Source organism: Lepidochelys kempii, chromosome 15 (genome assembly GCF_965140285.1).
Source record: "Lepidochelys kempii isolate rLepKem1 chromosome 15, rLepKem1.hap1, whole genome shotgun sequence".
NCBI classification, from domain to species: domain Eukaryota; kingdom Metazoa; phylum Chordata; order Testudines; family Cheloniidae; genus Lepidochelys; species Lepidochelys kempii.
In genome coordinates this window covers 33093374-33112314 of record NC_136394.1, presented here as the reverse complement: position 1 = coordinate 33112314, position 18941 = coordinate 33093374, and the positions used below count along the sequence as shown (strand labels likewise).

Below are 18941 nucleotides of genomic sequence, written 5' to 3'. Positions count from 1 at the left end.
GCGGGGTGGGAGGTTGAGGCAAATCGCCTGGCCGCTGGTTATGGGCAGCCAGACACCAGGACGGTTAGAAGAGGACAGGAGGGCGCCGTGCTTATCAGAGGATCTTTGAAAACCAGTTTCAGGAATGGCCAGGCTATGGTGTGAAAGTTCTGTTTGTTTCTTTTTGATGGGGAAACCCTCCAAGTGATTTCACTCTACTTCCCTGTAAGCTAAGCACCTTCCCCTCCCCCTTTGATCACCACTTGCAGAGGCAATAAAGTCATTGTTGCTTCACATTCATGCATTCTTTATTAATTCATCACACAAATAGGGGGATAACTGCCAAGGTAGCCCAGAAGGGGTGGTGGAGGAGGAAAGTACAAGGCCACACAACACTTTAAAACTTATTGAATGCCAGCCTTGTATTGCTTGGGCAATCCTCTGGGGTGGAGTGGCTGGGTGCCTGGAGGCCCCCCCACCACGTTCTTGGGCGTCTGGGTGAGGAGGCTATGGAACTTGGGAAGGAGGGTGGTTGGTTACACAGGGACTGTAGAGGCGGTCTGTGCTCCTGCTGCCTTTCCTGCAGCTCAACCATACGCTGGAGCATATGAGTTTCATCCTCCAGCAGCCTGAGCATTGGCTCCTGCCTCCTTTCAGCAAGCTGATGCCATCTGCCATCTGCAGCCTGCCACCTCTCCTCACGGTCATATTGTGTTTTCCTGCACTCTGAGATTGTCTGCCTCCACGCAATTCTCTGGGATGATGGCTTCACCCCTCCCCCCTCCACGTGTCTAACAGCAGGGAACATTTCTGTTCAGCCACAGGCAAACAGCCCAGCAGGAATGGACACCTCTGAATGTCCACTTACTAAAACCACCCTATTTGAACCAGGTAACCATGAATGATATCACTCTCCTGAGGGTAACACAGAGAGATAAAGAACAGATGTTTGAATGCCAGCAAACACCGGCACCATACGCTGCAATGCTTTGTTCTGCCGTGATTCCTGGTTACATGCTATTAACCTGGCATGGTAAAGTGTCCTACCATGGAGGACGGAATAAGGCTGCCCTCCCCAGAAACCTTTTGCAAAGGCTTTGGGAGTACATCCAGCAGAGCTTTATGGAGATGTCCCTGGAGGATTTCCCCTCCATCCCCAGACACGTTAACAGACTTTTCCAGTAGCTGTACTGGCTGCGAATGCCAGGGCAAATTAATCATTAAACACGCTTGCTTTTAAACAATGTATAATATTTACAAAGGTACACTCGCCAGAGGTCTCTTCTCCGCCTGGCGGGTCCGGGAACCTGCCTTGGGTGGGCTTGGGGGGTACCTGGTCCAGGTCCAGTATGAGAAACAGATCCTGGCTGTTGGGGAAACTGGTTTCTCTGCTTCCTTGGTGTGAGCTATCTACAACCTCCTTCTCATCATCATTTTCCTCGCCCCCAAAACCCGCTTCTGTGTTGCATCCCACTCCTTGGACGGAGTCAAGCACAGGGTTGGGATAGTGGTGGCTGCATCCCCTAGAATGGCATGCAGCTCATCATAGAAGTGGCATGTCTGAGACTGTGAACTGGAGTGGCCGTTTGCCTCTCTGGTTTTTTGGTAGGCTTGCCTGAGCTCCTTAATTTTCACGCGGCACTGCTTCGGGTCCCTGTTATGGTCTCTGTCCTTCATGCCATTGGAGATTTTTTTTCAAATATTTTGGGATTTCGTATTTTCGAACGGAGTTCTGCCAGCATGGATTTATCTCCCCATACAGCGATCAGATCCCGTACCTCCCGTTCGGTCCATGCTGGAGCTCTTCGGCGATTCTGGGACTGCATGGTCTCCTGATGATGATGAGCTCTGCATGGTGACCTGTGCAGGTGAGCTCACCACACTGGCCAAACAGGAAATGAGATTCAAAAGTTCGTGGGCCTTTTCCTGTCTACCTGGCCAGTGCATCCGAGTTGAGAGCGCTGTCCAGAGCGGTCACAACTGAGCACTCTGGGATAGCTCCCGGAGGCCAATACTGTTGAATTGCGTCCACAGTACCCCAAATTTGACCCGGCAAGGCCGATTTCAGTGCTAATCCTCTTGTTGGGGGTGGAGTAAAGAAATCGATTTTAAGAGCCCTTTAAGTCTGGAAAAAAAGGGCTTCGTCGTGTGGATGGGTGCAGGGTTAAATCAAGATAATGCTGCTAAATTCGACCTAAACTTATAGTGTAGACCAGGCCTAAACCTTACGGGATGTACGGTGGTCATGTGACTGCCCTGTTGCGTCACAGCCGCTCAATCAGAGGAGACACCTCAAGAGATGCAATGCAGCTAGAGAGTTTGGCCCGAAGAGGATACTGCAGGGCATGAGACCCTTTGGCAGCTCAGGCAAACAAAGATTAATAATAAACTGACTTGAAATTAGACATTAGATTCAGTTCAACAGACCAAAAACATTTCAAGTCAGCCTGACATGAAACAAAATGTCACTTTGATTTTTGCAGAAACTGGATTTTCTGTCTCCAAAATATGGTGACAGAAGATTCACACTCTACTCTAGTATGTGCCCTCCCATAAAAGCTAAATTTTGTTGGTTCTGATTTTTAATCCATTAGGGAAGAAGTTACATTTACAAATGAGCTTCCCAATCTGAAAATCCAGTTTCAAAATGTTTTTTTCTTTCAAAGCAGTACAGGCCTGTAATTTATGGGTAGGGCTTTCTGTTTTAGGTATTTCTTCTGATTTAAGGTATTTCTATTTTTAGGTAAATCACAGTTTATATTTTTAGGTGTAGAAATAGATTTTCATGAGCATCAAAACATCCCTCATTGAACTTGTATGTATGAAAAAGCACTGCTTCCAACACCTTATGCATTTTGGGAACGAGCTTGAAGTGAGTATGTGGTGTCTTTAAGATCTGGTGGGTCCTATTCTCAAGACAGAAAAAGGGTAACTTTCGGGTATTTTGGTATATATTTTATTAAAAGCTGTCCTGTTCACTTATGAAAACCTACCTGTTTTGGAGATATGGTGACATGCAGTCTGTATAATATTTTATAATAATTTTCTAAGAAGAAATCCAGATTAAAGCAATTGCTGTTCTTCATTTGAGCAGATGCCACAGTGGGCTGGGAAATAGAGCTAGGATTTCATATTGTTAAACATACAGTTTCAATGGCTTGTCACCTCTTGCTACGCTATTCCTGTAAAAACTCATACTCTGATTGGGTGAAGGATGTGTGTGGCTTGGCAAGATTTGATATCTGCTCAGAAGTGGAGAACTGGCTGTAGAAAATGTATTGGCTCTAAGGCCTATGGAAGTTATTGGGAGGGACTCCAGATTCTTTGTTCTTGGACTTTTGTCCCAGGCACTTTCTTTTAAAAAACAATTACCCTCCAGAGTTTGGAATAGGAAAACACAAGACTTTTTATAAAAGCAGACCTTTCCAATTTAGGTGAAGAAATGAAAACGTTAGATAAATCTAGTAATAATGTTGGAGAGGAAACTGTACAGTATGATATATTGCAGAGTTATTCTTCAGAGAGTGCAACTTTCAATTATATATTTGAGTCGTTTTTGGTAACGTATATTTAGAGTGAGTAAATGTCACTGTACTGTTTTTCAGTGTCCTGTAATGCTAGTTTTCCCTGTTTTGCCTTTTTCCTTTCATGTCATGTTTTTTCTGATATTTTAATGAGTATCTTAGGAAGTATTTCAGTAGATGTAAAATATGCAACCCCCCTACATGGCATTCTTAAGGTATTAAGATCTTTTTTGTGGAAGTGAAGAGGTTAAAGAAAGGGTTTTGACAGTCTTTCAGTTTTAATTATGGACTTGCCAGCAAAATTTGATCTATAGAGGGGGTATTTGTTTAAACTACTGTATTATAGTTGCATTTGAGGTGGCTTATGGACAAAAGGTTCAGTTCTCAGGTATGTGATTCAAAGTTCTTAGAGAAATTGAGCATTCTGTCTATGCAGTGTTTCCAGATTCCTGTATCATGTCTGTTTCTTGTGATCCTCTGCTTTTTGTTTAATTGGATTTGCTATATTATCTCTTGTCATTTGTGTTGCTGGATTTCCAGGGGAACCTGCTCCCTGGTAGGAATTTTTCTAAGGCTGCCTTCTCCTCTGAAAGTCAAACCTTTCTGCCTTTAAACACACTCTTACTTTAGTATATCTTCCACTTTGTTAAATATTCTGTATACATAAAATCCTACTTTGAGTACTTGACTTTAGAAGCTAAACTTTCTTCTAACATAGTTTTGTGTGCTTGTAATTCCTAGGTTTTTTTCTTTTTTTTTTTTTTAAAAAAGTATGAGCAAATTGTGCAAAAGTAACAATTCCTTCCCCCATCCTGAATCATTAGCAGTGTTTGACCCTGCATTTCAGCATAGATGACTCCTACTACTTAAGCTCAGGACTAACATTAGCTGGTGGCAGGAGAAGGCTGTTTTCCCAGAGGTGGGAATGGGTTGCTGGGTCGATGTTTTGGTGGAAGTTGGGGAAGCTCCTGCCCCATGTGTTCCATCTAGAGGGGGAATTGCCTGCTGGCCCCATGTGTTGGATTCACGGGGTGGTGGTGGTGAGCCTGGGCCATCTCTCTCTCTCTCTCTTCTCCTTCTCCTTCTCCTCCTCCTCCTGCCCACAGCCCTGGAGTTTGGGGAGCTCCAGCTCTTTGCTATGCCTTATTCTGACTCTTTTCTCTACCTCAACCTCTGCTCTGACAGTTCCCAGTTGTTCCCAATACACTCTGCTGGTGGTGGTGCTGAAGCTTTGGCACTGGCATGTGCCTGACCTTAGAAGCTCATTGATTTTTTTTTTTCCCCTTATTGCCACACTTTTTCTGAGTAATGCAAGTGAGAGAAGGGAAATAGAATTTAACAGTTTCTGTTTTAGCTAGATTTGAATAGAAAAGCATTTCTGTAGACAATGGAGAAGTGAGAACTTCTCAAGGTTGCAAGAATCCTTTTAATAGAAAGTATTGGGTGGCATAAATATAGGGATTGCTACCAGCTCCCCCATAGTGACTGTAAAGAACGCTATGTGCAAATAGTAAAAAGGAATGGTTTTGTAATGAATACTTGCGTGTTGTTGCAGTACCTCTGATGGTTGTAATGCCCTCTTATTCATGGTTTGGGTATCAGAACTACTCAGCTTTCCTCTGTGATTCTCTCATGCACCTGATGACATTCTGCTGCCATCCGTAGTTCACCTGACAGCAGGGATTAAATTTTAACATGTACCAGAGTCTATCATAATAGTTTCCTTTATCATGAATCTAATTTTTTTTCTTATGATTATTCAGCTTTACAGTATATTAAATACAGAACCTATGATATATGGACTGGAAATCAGGATGCCTGGATTCTCTTTCTTGCTGTGTTACTGACTCACTTTTGTGATCTTGGGAAAAAGTAGGCATCTCTGTGCCTCGCTTTTTTCTGTTGTCAGACGCCACCACTGTGGTGCTCTGCTCTATCCAATGTTGATAACAGTCAGCTTTGTGCTTGTGTTCCCTCTGTGTGTTGCCCTGGCTCTGCGCAGATAGTTGACACAGCAGACCCTGAGAGAACCCCCAATGACTACAGACTCCAGTAAAGTACAAAGGCACCTGGACAGGTTTATTGTCAAATGAAACAGTAGCTCCCTTGATCAGATGTCTACAGTTCTGCTCATACATATGTGCTCCCTGACAATGGACACAGCTCAGTCAGTGTCGGGACACTCTATTGCCCCCTAGGCCAGACAAAGACACCGCTCCAGGGATGCATCTTATCCACAGGTACAAACAAGTTACACATCACTCCTAACGTATTGATGTGCAACCCCTCTACACAGTAAGGTGCGGCCTCTCACCTTGAACATGTTGGTTCGAACAAAACAACTCTTATCCATCATATTACCCTTTTGCCCCTGTCTTTGGGGTGGGTCAGCTTGTTCCTTGTTATGTATGTGGAATGTCCAAGTATTGGAGTGTTCTGATATCTCTAGTGTCCAGTACCTTTTGGCTCACAGCTTAACTTTGCTTTATGTTAGCAAAGTCTTGACCATTACTTTAGTTCAGGCCTTAGGCCTCATATCAGCCTCTGATAATAAGGGTTTATGTTTCAGGGTCTCATCTTACTACATGAGTCTAATGATATTTGCCTCTCTAACAGGATGATTGTTGTCCATAATGTTTTAATAGTTTGAGGTCCTTTGGATGAAAGGTTGCTCTGTAAATGCAAAACATTGTTAATTAAGATTAATTTCTTTTGGGTGTGTCTGAGATTTCTCTACTTTCTCTGGAGGGAAGGACAGAATTAAATGGTTGCTGAAATCTGTGATCAAAACCAAGGTTTCAATTTGAGTTGCTGTGGCATACCTAATGATAAATAATGGCTACTGATCTGTAGGTACAATTTGTATTTTGCTTTTTGAATGCCTTAAACTTCCTGAGGTTCAGCCTGATGAAGTCTGCAGTGCCTGATTTCCTGTGCTGGAGGAATACTGAGCAACTTTGTAATAGGTTAACAAGGATGCTCCGAAGCAAATAGTCCTCTGATACTAAATGCATCTGTCCTCCTTGTTGTGGTTGGATGGAGGTGATGAGAATGAAAGTGGTATATGCTGTGAATTGTGCAGAGCTGAAGATGGTTTCTTCAGAGTAATCCTATTAAGCTTTGAATGAAATCTAGTTGTCATTTCACAGCTGGCCATAGTTCTCTGCTGAAAACAGTTTTAACACTTATAATTGGGAACTTGCTAAAATACAGCTGTTATAAATGTCTTGGCAGGTGTGTGGGGCTTTATTTTTTTTAATTGAACACTATTTTAGTTGAAGAGGAATTCTGGAACTCCCAATCTGTTACCATTTAAGGTCAAATGATCACAGATGTGGAATTTCACTGACCTACGTTGTTTCATCACCTCTCTCCCCACCTTTTTCTGTAACAAACCAGAGAATGACACTTCTTATTTAAGAGAACACTGTTAAAGAGACAATTGAGAAATAGATGTAGCTTGTCTGAAATCTTGTGCCCTTTGAGATTGTTTGTATTATGACCAGAGTTAGAGTGAAGCAGGGCCCACCATGGCTAAGTCTCAGTACTGCTTCACATTTAGTCAGGTTAAACAGAGTGAGGGCCCTCCTCCCCTCTTCATTCAAGCAGCTGATTTGCTTTCTTGATGATGTATGCTGTAGGCTTAATGATGGAATCGGGCCTGAAGAATACACCCAGGCTTTCTGCTGATAAACCCAAATCCTGTGTTTTTTACTCTAAGGAGTGTCTCCCTGTTTATTGCCTGTGACTAGTGGATAAGATGTTATGGATTCTCTTTCAAACTACACTCTCTCTCTCTCTCTCTCTCACCCCCCACCACATGTGATAAGAATCCACAGTATTTAGCAAGATAGAATGGATTCAGTTCCTTAGAGGGGAAGGTCAGTGCAAAAGATTGTCTGTGATATTACAGTTGCAATGGATTAGTTAAAGAAAGCTAGTTTTGTAGTTCTTCAAAACCAGAAACCCTGCTGTATGCATTTGCTGTACTACAGTAGATCTGTTTTGTCTGAACAAACAAGAAAAAAACTAATCTTTTTCTGGTCAGAGAGAATGAATGTAGTATAACAAATGTCAAGGTGAAGGGAAATATGCAGTGGGTGTCTGGGAGGTGCCAAAAAAAACCAGCCCCTTTTCTGCATAGTATGTGGAAAATCTTGGACAGCAGGTTTGTTTCGGGTTGTAGACCCAGACAGTCTTAGCAGGTCTGACTCCTTCCTGCTGAGGAAATTTCTTTTGTTTTGCAGACAGGATTTCAGGTTAAGGATAAGCTCTCTGCTTCCCTGGTGGCAGAACATGGTCTTGAGGGAATAAGGGCCTCGTCTTGTATGCTAGAGTTTCAGGCAGTGATTCTCACTGAGGTAATGCAAATGGTGAGAGAGCTTTTGGATCTGTTTCCTTCTTGGTGGAGGCCAGTGTGGAATATTGGGTCCCTTGTTTGCCCCTCAATAAGGGCAGGCTGCCTCTTGTTTAGGAAGAAGAATTACTGCATGCTTTGTTCAAGCAGTCATCACTTGACACTTAAGAATGTAGTTAATTATTGGCCAGTCTCACACTGTCCATTCATTGTAAGATTTTGGAGAAGGCTGTGGTAAGACCATGCTCACAGCCTCCTGAATGCCTTTGATCTCCTTGATCTTTATTAGTGGGTATAGGCCGGGCTTTGGCTTGATTGTCATGCACATTGTGTAAAGAGTTGTCACTTTGGATGGGCTATCACCAGCAGGAGAGTGAATTTGTGTGAGGGGGTGGAGGGTGAGAAAACCTGGATTTGTGCTGGAAATGGCCCACCTGATGATCACTTTAGATAAGCTATTACCAGCAGGACAGTGGGGTGGGAGGAGGTATTGGTTCATATTCTCTGTGTATATATAAAGTCTGCTGCAGTTTCCACGGTATGCATCTGATGAAGTGAGCTGTAGCTCACGAAAGCTTATGCTCTAATAAATTGGTTAGTCTCTAAGGTGCCACAAGTACTCCTTTTCTTTTTGCAGTAGTCAGTCTCCTCTGGGTGATGGATGAAGGTCAGGTGTCCATGCTGGTGATACTAGATCTGTCAGCTGCCTATGAAACCACTGATCATGAGGTGTTGCTGACTTGCCAGTGGACCCTGGTAGGTGTGGAGAAGGCTTCCGTTTTATTACTTTGCTCTTTTTTTCCAGAGAGGTAGAGCAGCAGATAGTCATGAGCAATTGCTCTTCTTTGCAAAGGGCTGTCAATTGTGCAGTCCCACAGGGTGACATTCTGTTACCTCTCCTGTTCAAGGTGTAGATGGGGCTGTTAGGAGTGATAGAAAGGAGGCATGGAATGCAGTGTTGTCTGTATCCTGACAACCATCTGTGTGTCTTTGTCTCATTCGACTTGGATAATCCATTTTAGAGCCTCAGCCAGAATCTGGCTGAAATTGGGACATGGATAAGAGTGAGCTGGCTGCAGTGCAACCAGACAAAAATGACATGATGATGTGGATTGGGGAAGCAGCTGGAGGAAATGGTAGAGGTAACATCAGTCCCTTTGAGGGAGTATGTCCGCTTTTAGTAGGTTTTTTTTATGGGGGGCTTTAGCGGCCCCCTCCCAGCTGCTGTATGATGATCACATTGCAACTATGGCCCAGTCAGCCTTTTACCACCTCTGTCTGGCTAGGAAGTCATGACCCTTCCTTTTGAATGCAGACCTTGCCACTATCTGGAAAGGCCACAGTGACTCATTTGGTTTTTGGAAAAGAAACCACCTATAAAAAAATTTAAATTAATCTGAAAACAGGTGTATAAACTGAAAAATACAGATCAGTTTTTGGGCCTTCAATCATTTCTCCAGGACTTTTAGTCTGCTTATTCCATGTATTTAGTAACATTAATAAAGTTTCAGAGGAACAGCCGTGTTAGTCTGTATTCGCAAAAAGAAAAGGAGTACTTGTGGCACCTTAGAGACTAACCAATTTATTTGAGCATGAGCTTTCGTGAGCTACAGCTCACTTCATCAGATGTTTACCGTGGAAACTGCAGCAGACTTTATATACACACAGAAATCATGAAACAATACCTCCTCCCACCCCACTGTCCTGCTGGTAATAGCTTATCTAAAGTGATCAACAGGTGGGCCATTTCCAGCACAAATCCAGGTTTTCTCACCCTCCACCCCCCCACACAAATTCACTCTCCTGCTGGTGCTGGCCAATGGGCTAGCACCAGCAGGAGAGTGAATTTGTGTGGGGGGGTGGAGGGTGAGAAAACCTGGATTTGTGCTGGAAATGGCCCACCTGTTGATCACTTTAGATAAGCTATTACCAGCAGGACAGTGGGGTGGGAGGAGGTATTGTTTCATGATTTCTGTGTGTATATAAAGTCTGCTGCAGTTTCCACGGTAAACATCTGATGAAGTGAGCTGTAGCTCACGAAAGCTCATGCTCAAATAAATTGGTTAGTCTCTAAGGTGCCACAAGTACTCCTTTTCTTTTATTAATAAAGTTGTCATCAGTACTATTGGACTTGCTTCCTTTTTCCAGAGCTGCTGTATGTGATGTTTTCTAATGGTAAATTGCAGCCCCTCTGTTCAGCTGGTAGCAATTATCCCAGTCAAAGTTCTCTGCATTCACTGTGGATTTCAGTGGGAGGGTTCCTTGTGTTTGGAACTGCAGGCTATGGGAAGTGAACATTGCTTAATGCACTTAATGCACTGCCGATGCGTATTTTAGACAGAAGTTGTTCTGGAGTATCAAGTAATCTTTCATGTTAAGACATCAGTGTTTTTAAGGGAATGCTTGACCTGTCTTTGGGGTTGATGGTAGCCTCTGCTGGAGTGATGAATGTTGGTCCTGGGTCGTTTTTGTGATATGGCAAAGAGGCTATAGTAAGCAGTAGTCAGTGGCTAGATGAACTGGGGGATTCTCTCCCTTGTGCTTATTGAGGTTAACAATGTCTTAGTGAAGAGGCATTTCTCTGGCTGTTGCAGATCTGGCAGATGAATGTGTCATGTTCTGTGGATGGTAAAAGAGGTAATTGCTGGGTTTGGGGACTATTAACTGCTTAATTCCAATCTCTGGGACAAGGGTTACCTTAATGGACATGTTGGTAGTGTTCCACTGGTTTTGAATTGTGAACCTCCCTCCCCTTACAGCATCCTTAGGTGCATCAGACCTACAAGATAATGTGGTTTATTGTGAGAGCACTCAGAAGTTCTGATGGATTTCAGTTTGGTGTGAGGACATCCTTGCTCTGCTCTTAAACAGGTGAAGGGTAATTGTTTGTCTTCAGAATACATGCAACTTGGCCATATTTTTGTCTTAAAATTAAGCAGCGTGTTCCTCTTTTCTCCTTGTAATTGGTTTTTAGTTAATGGGGAATATTTCCAGAAAAATACAATTTATTTGAATTATGTTCAAAAATTTTCTCTTGATTATGTCTAACCGAGGAAGTCACTTGTCCAGTGACACCTCCATATATCCAAACCCTCACTTAAAGAAGTGTCTGATTTTTCCCAAAGGTTTATATAAAGATGATCAATGAGAACAGTTCAGATACCGACACTTCATTTTGTCCTGTGCAGAGCAACACTTCATGCTGAACTGTGAATTGTTGGTGGGAAGGGGAGACCCCAGCTTATAAATTGGGAAACAAGGAAGAGAATGTATTAATGTTTTCTTGAACTTGCAGTTTGGGTATGTCTCCATGGCAGCAGCCCCAGGCAGCCAGTACATTGATTAAATGTAGCTAATGTTACCATACAAAAAACAATCTATCTATGATTCATGTTGGAATTTGTTAATACAGGGTTAATCCCATCCACCAAAGCCTGAAAAACAGTTCCCTTCAGTCTTTAATGTTGAGATTTGACACTAGCCCAGAGGCAAATAATGTGATTTTCCTTCGAGTGATTGTGTGCATATATGTACTGCTGCAGTTACTGCACCAGATTGACTGTGGCTCTGGTAACGGATGCACCTACCAAAGGCTGGGGGCCCCATCTTGTTCAACTGCAGGTCAACTCTTTGGTCACCACAAGAAGTTATACTCCATATTAATGTGATAGAGCTTTGATGTGTGTGTCAGGCCTGTGACACCCCAAGTTTTATGTGCAAAGGTAGCTTTCCATCAGAACCAAACTATTGATCTTCTAGTCGTCTTCTTGAAACCCCATTCTTTCAAAGCTGAAAAAAGACTTCATAGCTTAGATGTTCATGGAGATTTGACCGCCTTTTTCGACTGCACTAGATTCTTCGGAGGCTCTCCCAGGCTTTTTGTAGCCTGTGCTGAGACTGTTAGAGGTCAATCAGTGTCAGCTCAGAGAATTTCACATTGGGATTTTTTGAGTACATTAAGCTATGCTAAAGTCTCTCCTCTACTGAGAAAAATGGCTCACTTCACCAGGGCTCAGTCCACTTTCATCAGCTTTTCTGAGCAATATTCTGATAGCAGATACTGCAAAGTAGTAACATGGTCACGTGTACATATCTTTTCCACACATTATGCCATCACTCATGCCTCTTGTGATGATGCCAGCTTTGGCAAGTCAGTGTTACAGTCTCTGTTCAGATGACCAGAAGCCCCTCCACCTGTAAGGGAACTGCTGATGAATCACCTGCAGTGGAATATATGTGTGCACAATTACTCAAAGGAGAAAAAAGTGGTTACTTATCCAGATTCATAGATTCCAAGGTCAGAAGGGGCTATTGTGATCTAGTCTGACATCCTGTATAACCACAGGCCATAGAATTGCTCCAAAATAATTCCTAGAGCAGATCTTTTAGAAAAAACATCCAATCTTGATTTAATAATTATCAGTGATGGAGACTCCACTCCCTGTACAGCACGCATTGTTCTTAGAGATGTGTTGTGCACATAAACATTCCATGACCCTCCCCCTTCCTTACTACTTCAGACATTATGTATAATGGTGCAAAGGAAAGGAGAGGGAGGCAGCAGACTCATCCCTTTTATGCCATCATCTGAGAGTGCATGAGCCCCTGCTCTCCTCCTCCTATCTACTGGTACTGCTGGTAAATATCTGACTTGGGTGTGCATACACCTGCTGTGGAATGTATATGTGCTGTGACAGGGTTGGGCCAGATAGCTACAGGAGAGTGATTGTGTGTGTGTGTGTGTTAAAAAGCATTGAGTTTTTTATTAATCCATTTTAAATAGGTTTTAAGACGGTCCTCAGTTGGGAAGATATTTTAGCCCCAGGTTAAGCAGGGCCCTTTTCCCTGGGTAAGGTAATAAGGGCAGTTCCAGAACAATCAGGAACTTGCTGGAACCAATTAAGGCAGACAGGCTAATTAGGACACCTGGAGCTGATTAAGAAGCTGTTAGAATCAATTAAGGCAGGCTAATCAGGGCACCTGGTTTAAAAAGGACCTCACTTCAGTCAGTGAGGGGCACGCAAGGAGCTGAGAGTGAGAGGGTGTGCTGCTGGAGGACTGAGGAGTACAAACGGTGTCTGGCATCAGGAGGAAGGTCTTGTGGTCAGGATACAGAAGGTGTTGGGAGGAGGCCATGGGGAAGTAGTCAAGGGAGTTGTAGCTGTCACACAGGTGTTACATGAAACACTGTAGACATCAGTGATCCACAGGGCCCTGGGCTGGAACCTGGAGTAGAGGGTGGGCCCTGGGTTCACCCCATCCCCCCAACTCCCTATTGGATACAGGAGGAGTTGACCTGGACTGTGGGTCCCACCAGAGGGGAAGGTCCCTGGCCTGCCCCTCGACCCATTAGGTGGACTGGCAGAGACTGTGGGGATTGTTCTCCTTCCTTTTCCCTATGCTGACCAGTGATGCGGTTAGCTGAGTGAACAGCAGGTTTGAGCCACTAGCAAAAGTGGCCAAACTGAGATCTCTGAGGCAAGCAAATCTGCCAATAAGCGCAGGACCCACCAAGGCAGAGGAGGAACTTTGTCACAGTGCACAACAGATCTCTAAGAACAATGCTTACTGTACAGGTAAGTAACCGTTTTCCCTGGGTGGACTGCTTTGAAATAGGGTCATTCAACACTTTGTTTTACACCTTTTGAGTCAGTGTTGAGACAGAACTATATGAAAATAATGCAAATAAAAACAATGAGGAAGGTATGTCTGTTCACAGAATAATGGATGGTGTTAGTTCATGTTCTGGATGATGACTTTCAAAATGTCTGTTAAAAAGCAAAGTTGTTGAGTTTGTCTCTGTTCTTTGTGGCCTTCTTGAAGGCACTTACATCTCACTTCCACAATACTTTCCGTAGAGTGGGGATTTAGGCTGCATTTCACTGTGATTATCTCAGCAGGTCTGAGTTTAGTTCAACACCTGCAGCTTTGCTCTTTCTCAGGAATCATCACAGGGTTAACCAGTGACCAGCCAGCATTCATAAAGTATTCAGAACAAAAGCAGAGAAAATATATCTTGAAAAACAATAAACAGCTCACATGAATGTCTTAGTTTACCAGGCAGTCATCCATCTTTTTGGCAAGGATTTTGGCGAGTTTCAAAGTCCTTCAGGCCCTTTCTGCTGGGCCTATTCCTCTTGGTCACAGCATCATGACAATCTTGTATCATGTGAGAGTGATGTCCTTTTCTGTATCAGCCTGGTCAGTTTATACAGTTTTCCTTTCTTTGGTTGTCGGTTTCTTGAGCTTGGTTAAATGAGCAGATGAAGTTTTTCCTGTGGGGATGAGGCTTCTCCATTGAGAAGCATTGCATTGGTTACGCCCCCCTCCACTCTCACGCCCAGTGACTTCAGTTCCTGCAGGCAATTCCTATAACTCCCCCTTAGAATACCTCTCCCATACAGATACATATAACATTTATACAATTGATACAATAGTCTCTGAATATTCCATGTGTGCATAATGTCTGTTACAAAGTTATCAACACATAAAATAGCCTTTCGAATGAGAAACTACTGCTTGCTTTGCATCCTTAGAGGCTTATAATTGAAAGACGCTAAACAGTGTAATTGCAGACTTTTACTTCTGTGCTTTCCGATACTGTCAGACCTTTGTGAGAGCAGGGAGTCTACAGCACTAGCGAACAAGTCAACAGGATGATTCTTTAGGGTGTGTCCGCAATAAATCCTGGTCCACCCTCACTCTCAAACTTCTCTTGACATGGTGCGGACCCTTCCTAGGCATTAACTTGTGTACATCTGCTTGCCAACCTCTCTGTATGAGTATGCCCACATATTCACACTTGCTTAATGACATCTCAACATATCTTCACACACATACTTGTGTTTGTTGACCCATCTGCCAAACCCATTGATTTACCAAACTCTCCAAATCTGCAAACCACTCCTCTTCCACTCTAACCAGGGAATATGCTTGAAATGATAGTCAAGTAGGACAGCTGTATTTAAACTAGTCTTATATCTGGAGGAGGTAGTCATCTTTCTAGGAGATCATGAAGACATTGTTTGCTGATCATGCTTCATGGGAACGTTTTTTGTTACCTCTGGTACAAAAAATGTACAAAATGACCAATAAATAACAAATTTAAAAATTGGAAGAAGTTCTCATTCCCTGTCCCAAATTTTAAATTGCTAAAATGTTAATGGTTTTATCTTCTATTATACTGTTTCTTCTACTTTTAAAATCTTTAATAAAACAATATGAAAGTGAAAGTAATCAGTACTTTTAGTTAATAACTTTTTCTGTCTGTAGATTCCTCTCTTTGGATCAAAATCTTTTGGAGGAAGAAGCCCCGACGGCCCCATGTTGAGCAAGGCTGAGTTTGTTGAGAAAGTTCGTCAGAGTAACCAGGCCTGTCATGATGGTGATTTTCATACAGCTATTATGCTGTACAATGAAGCCCTGGGAGTTGACCCTCAGAATTGCATCCTGTACAGTAACCGATCTGCAGCGTACATGAAAATCCAGAAGTACGACAAGGCATTGGATGATGCAATCAAAGCACGACTCCTAAATCCTAAATGGCCAAAGGTAGGAAAGCCCATTTCTCTTCTGGTGAGAGACTTTCTATGGGAGTTGCAGCTCCTGCAGTATTATTAAGGCTGTAATTATTTTGTTATAATTGAGATGGACATAAATCATTCTTTACTTACAGTTCACTTTGGTGGGGGCTCTGGAGAATAGAAATCTTTCTGTGTTAAAAGCTACTTGACTTATTTGAGTTTCCTGTTAAGAGTTAAACTATTTTCTGTGTAAACAGACGTTGGCCTATTTTTCCTCAGCTTGCCTGGCAAGGATTCTTTTTTGCTGATCATTGTGAAGATTTTGGATTCAGCCTTTTAAACAAATGTCATTCATGGTGTGTGAAGATCAGACATCTCTCTTAACATTTACACTAATAAACATTCAGCAGCAGCTAGAAGTATCTTGCTCTGAAAGCCTCAGGAGAACAGTGTGCAGAATGGAACATACTGCATAGAGATTGTTGGTAACAGGGTATTAGAGTAGAAAACGAAGGACTTCAGCTTAAGTCACCACCTCCTGCCTTTCTTAAAATTTAGTTTTTGTAGAGCTGTTCTGTTTGGTGTACGTTCTTGATAATTTTTTAAGAAATTCCATATGTCCCAACGTCCTCAGTAAGACCTGACAAGCAATGGAAAGGTATGACTGTACATGTTGATCTGTCATAGAAAGGGTAAATAGATGCCCTTCTATAAAATAGGGACTCCCAGAGATAGCACTGCCTTTATTTAATGGTGTTGCCTGACAGTGGGTTTCTGTTGTGTTCCATTGAGAGAAAACATTATGTTCTATTTTTCATAGATCACTCTAGTGTTGACTTTCCTGAATCTCACCCTTCAGCATTCCTTCTGTTTTTACGATGTGTGGTGTGATATTTTGGCTGCTTTTCTTCATGTTCAGGTCCGGGGATCTTCAAGTTGGGTTTCCAGTCTCCAGGGAGATTGGGGGCAGACGTTGACTTGGTTGAGTGCTAAGCTGCACTAAGTGGCCAGTTCTGCCTTCACAGCTGCACAGGAAGATTCCTGTCCCTGATATCTTTGAAGCACTCGGTTCCAATGCCTTTCCATTCAAAAATATTCTTTCTGAAGCTGGAAATTTCTCCTATTAAAGTACTTTTCTTCAGTTAATCCTGTCCATGTGTTGGTGCAGAACTGAGTTTTCTGAGCCTTTGCAGGAGTTGATCTCCATGCTGCAGGCTCAATTTAAAATAAACATGACATATACCTAAAAAGGGGAAGCAAAGCTCCTCTCTGACGAGAGCTTTGCCTTTTCCGCACCCCAGGGATGAGAGTTCACACCAGGCTGAAAGCAGGATGTTGCTCTTAGAGGTAAGGATGGGCCTTCTGCAAGTGGTCCTGGATTAGTTGCTGTGAAGCTCCTGCTGCTTCGAAAACTCCTTAGACATCCTACTGCTAACTGATGCACTCATCTGCTTGTCCTAGGTCTTGAGGAATGGCAGGGGCTGTAACTTCTAGGTGACTTTGGGGATGGGGGAACTGGGCTCAGCAGGTCAGTTCTCACAGATGCAGCCTGCATAGTAATGTCATTCATGCATCACTCTTCAGTCAATGTGCACTCCGTAACATCATTTTGAGGGGGTGGGTTAGCCTACCTTTCTTGTGGGACCCCTTCCCCACATCTGTTTCCCATAATTGGGAATGGATCCCCAGCTGTTGAAAATTGAAGGCTTGTGTCTCAGACAAGATAACCTTGTTTTCTGCCTTGGGCAACTCAAGTTGCCCTTTTACTTTGGTCATTAATTCACCTCCTCTCTGAACCCCTTGTAGGGCAAATGCCTAAAGCCTCAGCCGGGCCAGTGCACTCCCTCTCCATGGAGGAAAGGTTTCTAGTACAGCCAGACTAAGAGGCAGGTTTGGTAAAACATTAGTGGAGATATTCTCCTAAGATCTGCCCACTCATGATGCCAAAAGGAAAGAACACTTTCAGTAGACCTGATGAGGATGGTATAGGTCAACGTTTCTCAAATGTGGCCACCGTGGCCGAATGCGGCCAACAGGGGGTTTTCATGCGGCCACAACAGCCTCCTAGGTGGTGATGGGTGGGGCATAGCATTGGCCCTTCCCCTTCCTTCTTTTTGCTCCTGGATGCGCCACCCTGCACCACTTCTGGAGCGAGGTGGGGTGCAACGCTGCAGGAGCCAGGTGAGTTCTTGACCCACGTTGAGGAGAGGGGGTTTGTGCAACAGGCTCCAGGGGCAGGACTTCAGGAGCCTGGCCGTGCAGCCCTGGCCTCCGACCACGGGGCTGTGGGTATTGACCCTCGTCCTCTCCCTCTGGCTCTGGCTATGCAGCCATAGCCTCCAGCTGCGGGGCTTCAGTCTCTGTCCCCTGGTTCCAGCTGTGTGGCAGCAGGCGCTGGCTCCTGTCTGCAGTCCCGGGCTCCAGCCACGCAGTGTCAGGCAATAGCCACAGGTACCAAACCCCAGCTGCAGGGCAACAGGCTCAAACCAGGTGCCAACCCCTGGCTCTGGCCACAGGGCAGCAAGTTCTGACCCCCAGCTCCGGTCATAGAGCTTCAGTTGGCCTCTGGCCCCCAGTTCTGGCCGTGTGGTGGCGGGCGCTGGCCTCAGGCTCCAGCAACGCGACCCTAGCCCATGGTGCTGATCCCCTGCCCTAGCTGCATGGCAGCAGGTGCTGACTCACTGCTCTGTTCTCAGGTTCCGGCCATATGGTGGCAGGAGCTGACTCACATGGCCAACCCCTGGCTTCTGGCTCCAACCATGGAGTGGTGGGTGCTGGCTTCAGCCACACACTCCTCTGCTTTGGCATCCAGCTCCTTGCTCTGGCTGTGCAGCAGTAGGCACTAGCTCTGGGTGTTGCCCGCAGCTCCGGCTGTGTGGCAGGAGACTCCGATCCCTGGCTCTAGCCACGCAGTTCCTGTCCCCAGCTCTGGGTTCTGGCCACTGGCACTGAGCCCCGGCCCTGGCCACATGGCAGCAGACACCAGGCCTTGGCTCTGGCCATGCCACAGTGGGGCTCATCACCCACCCCCATCGCCCCCGGCCCCCGCTGTCTTCCTGGCCTCGAATCCATCCCACCATCACTTCTAGCCCCTACTGCCTCTCCCTTTTGTCCCCCCCATCCAGTGTTTACTGGGTCCTGGGGCTTGCTGCGAAAAGTGGTATTAACAAACATGCAAGTATCACTTTTCACAACAGACTTACTAGCTATCTGTGAAAGGTGATACTTGTTTGTATGTTAATATCACTTACCACTTCTCATAGCCTCCCAGGTAGCAATTCAGTGTGCTGTGATATTAACAAATATACAAATATCACTTTTCACAGCAAGTCCCAGGACCCACTAAACTCTGGATGGGTGGGCCGAAGGGGGAGACAGCATTATTTTTATTGAGTCTGCCAAAGACCCCTAAAAATATACATTACAATGATTTGGATGTGAATCTGTGCATATTTAATTGATTCTATGGGGGTCGGACTACATGACCTCCTGAGGTCTCTTCCAACCCTAATCTTCTATGATTCTATGATTGTAGTTATGACAGCCTTCCAACCTGGG

General features: G+C 44.3%; 1 protein-coding gene across 2 annotated transcripts in view; it reads left to right on the top strand.

Annotated features, from left to right (window-relative positions):
• The window catches only part of TTC28 (tetratricopeptide repeat domain 28), a 510509-nt gene that overhangs the window by 16125 nt on the left and 475443 nt on the right, over window positions 1–18941 (top strand). For both annotated transcript variants that reach the window (XM_073313673.2, XM_073313672.2), the window contains exon 2: window positions 15133–15411. In XM_073313673.2, the coding sequence (XP_073169774.1) occupies window positions 15133–15411 (279 nt within the window). The remainder of the gene's footprint in view (window positions 1–15132; window positions 15412–18941) is intronic.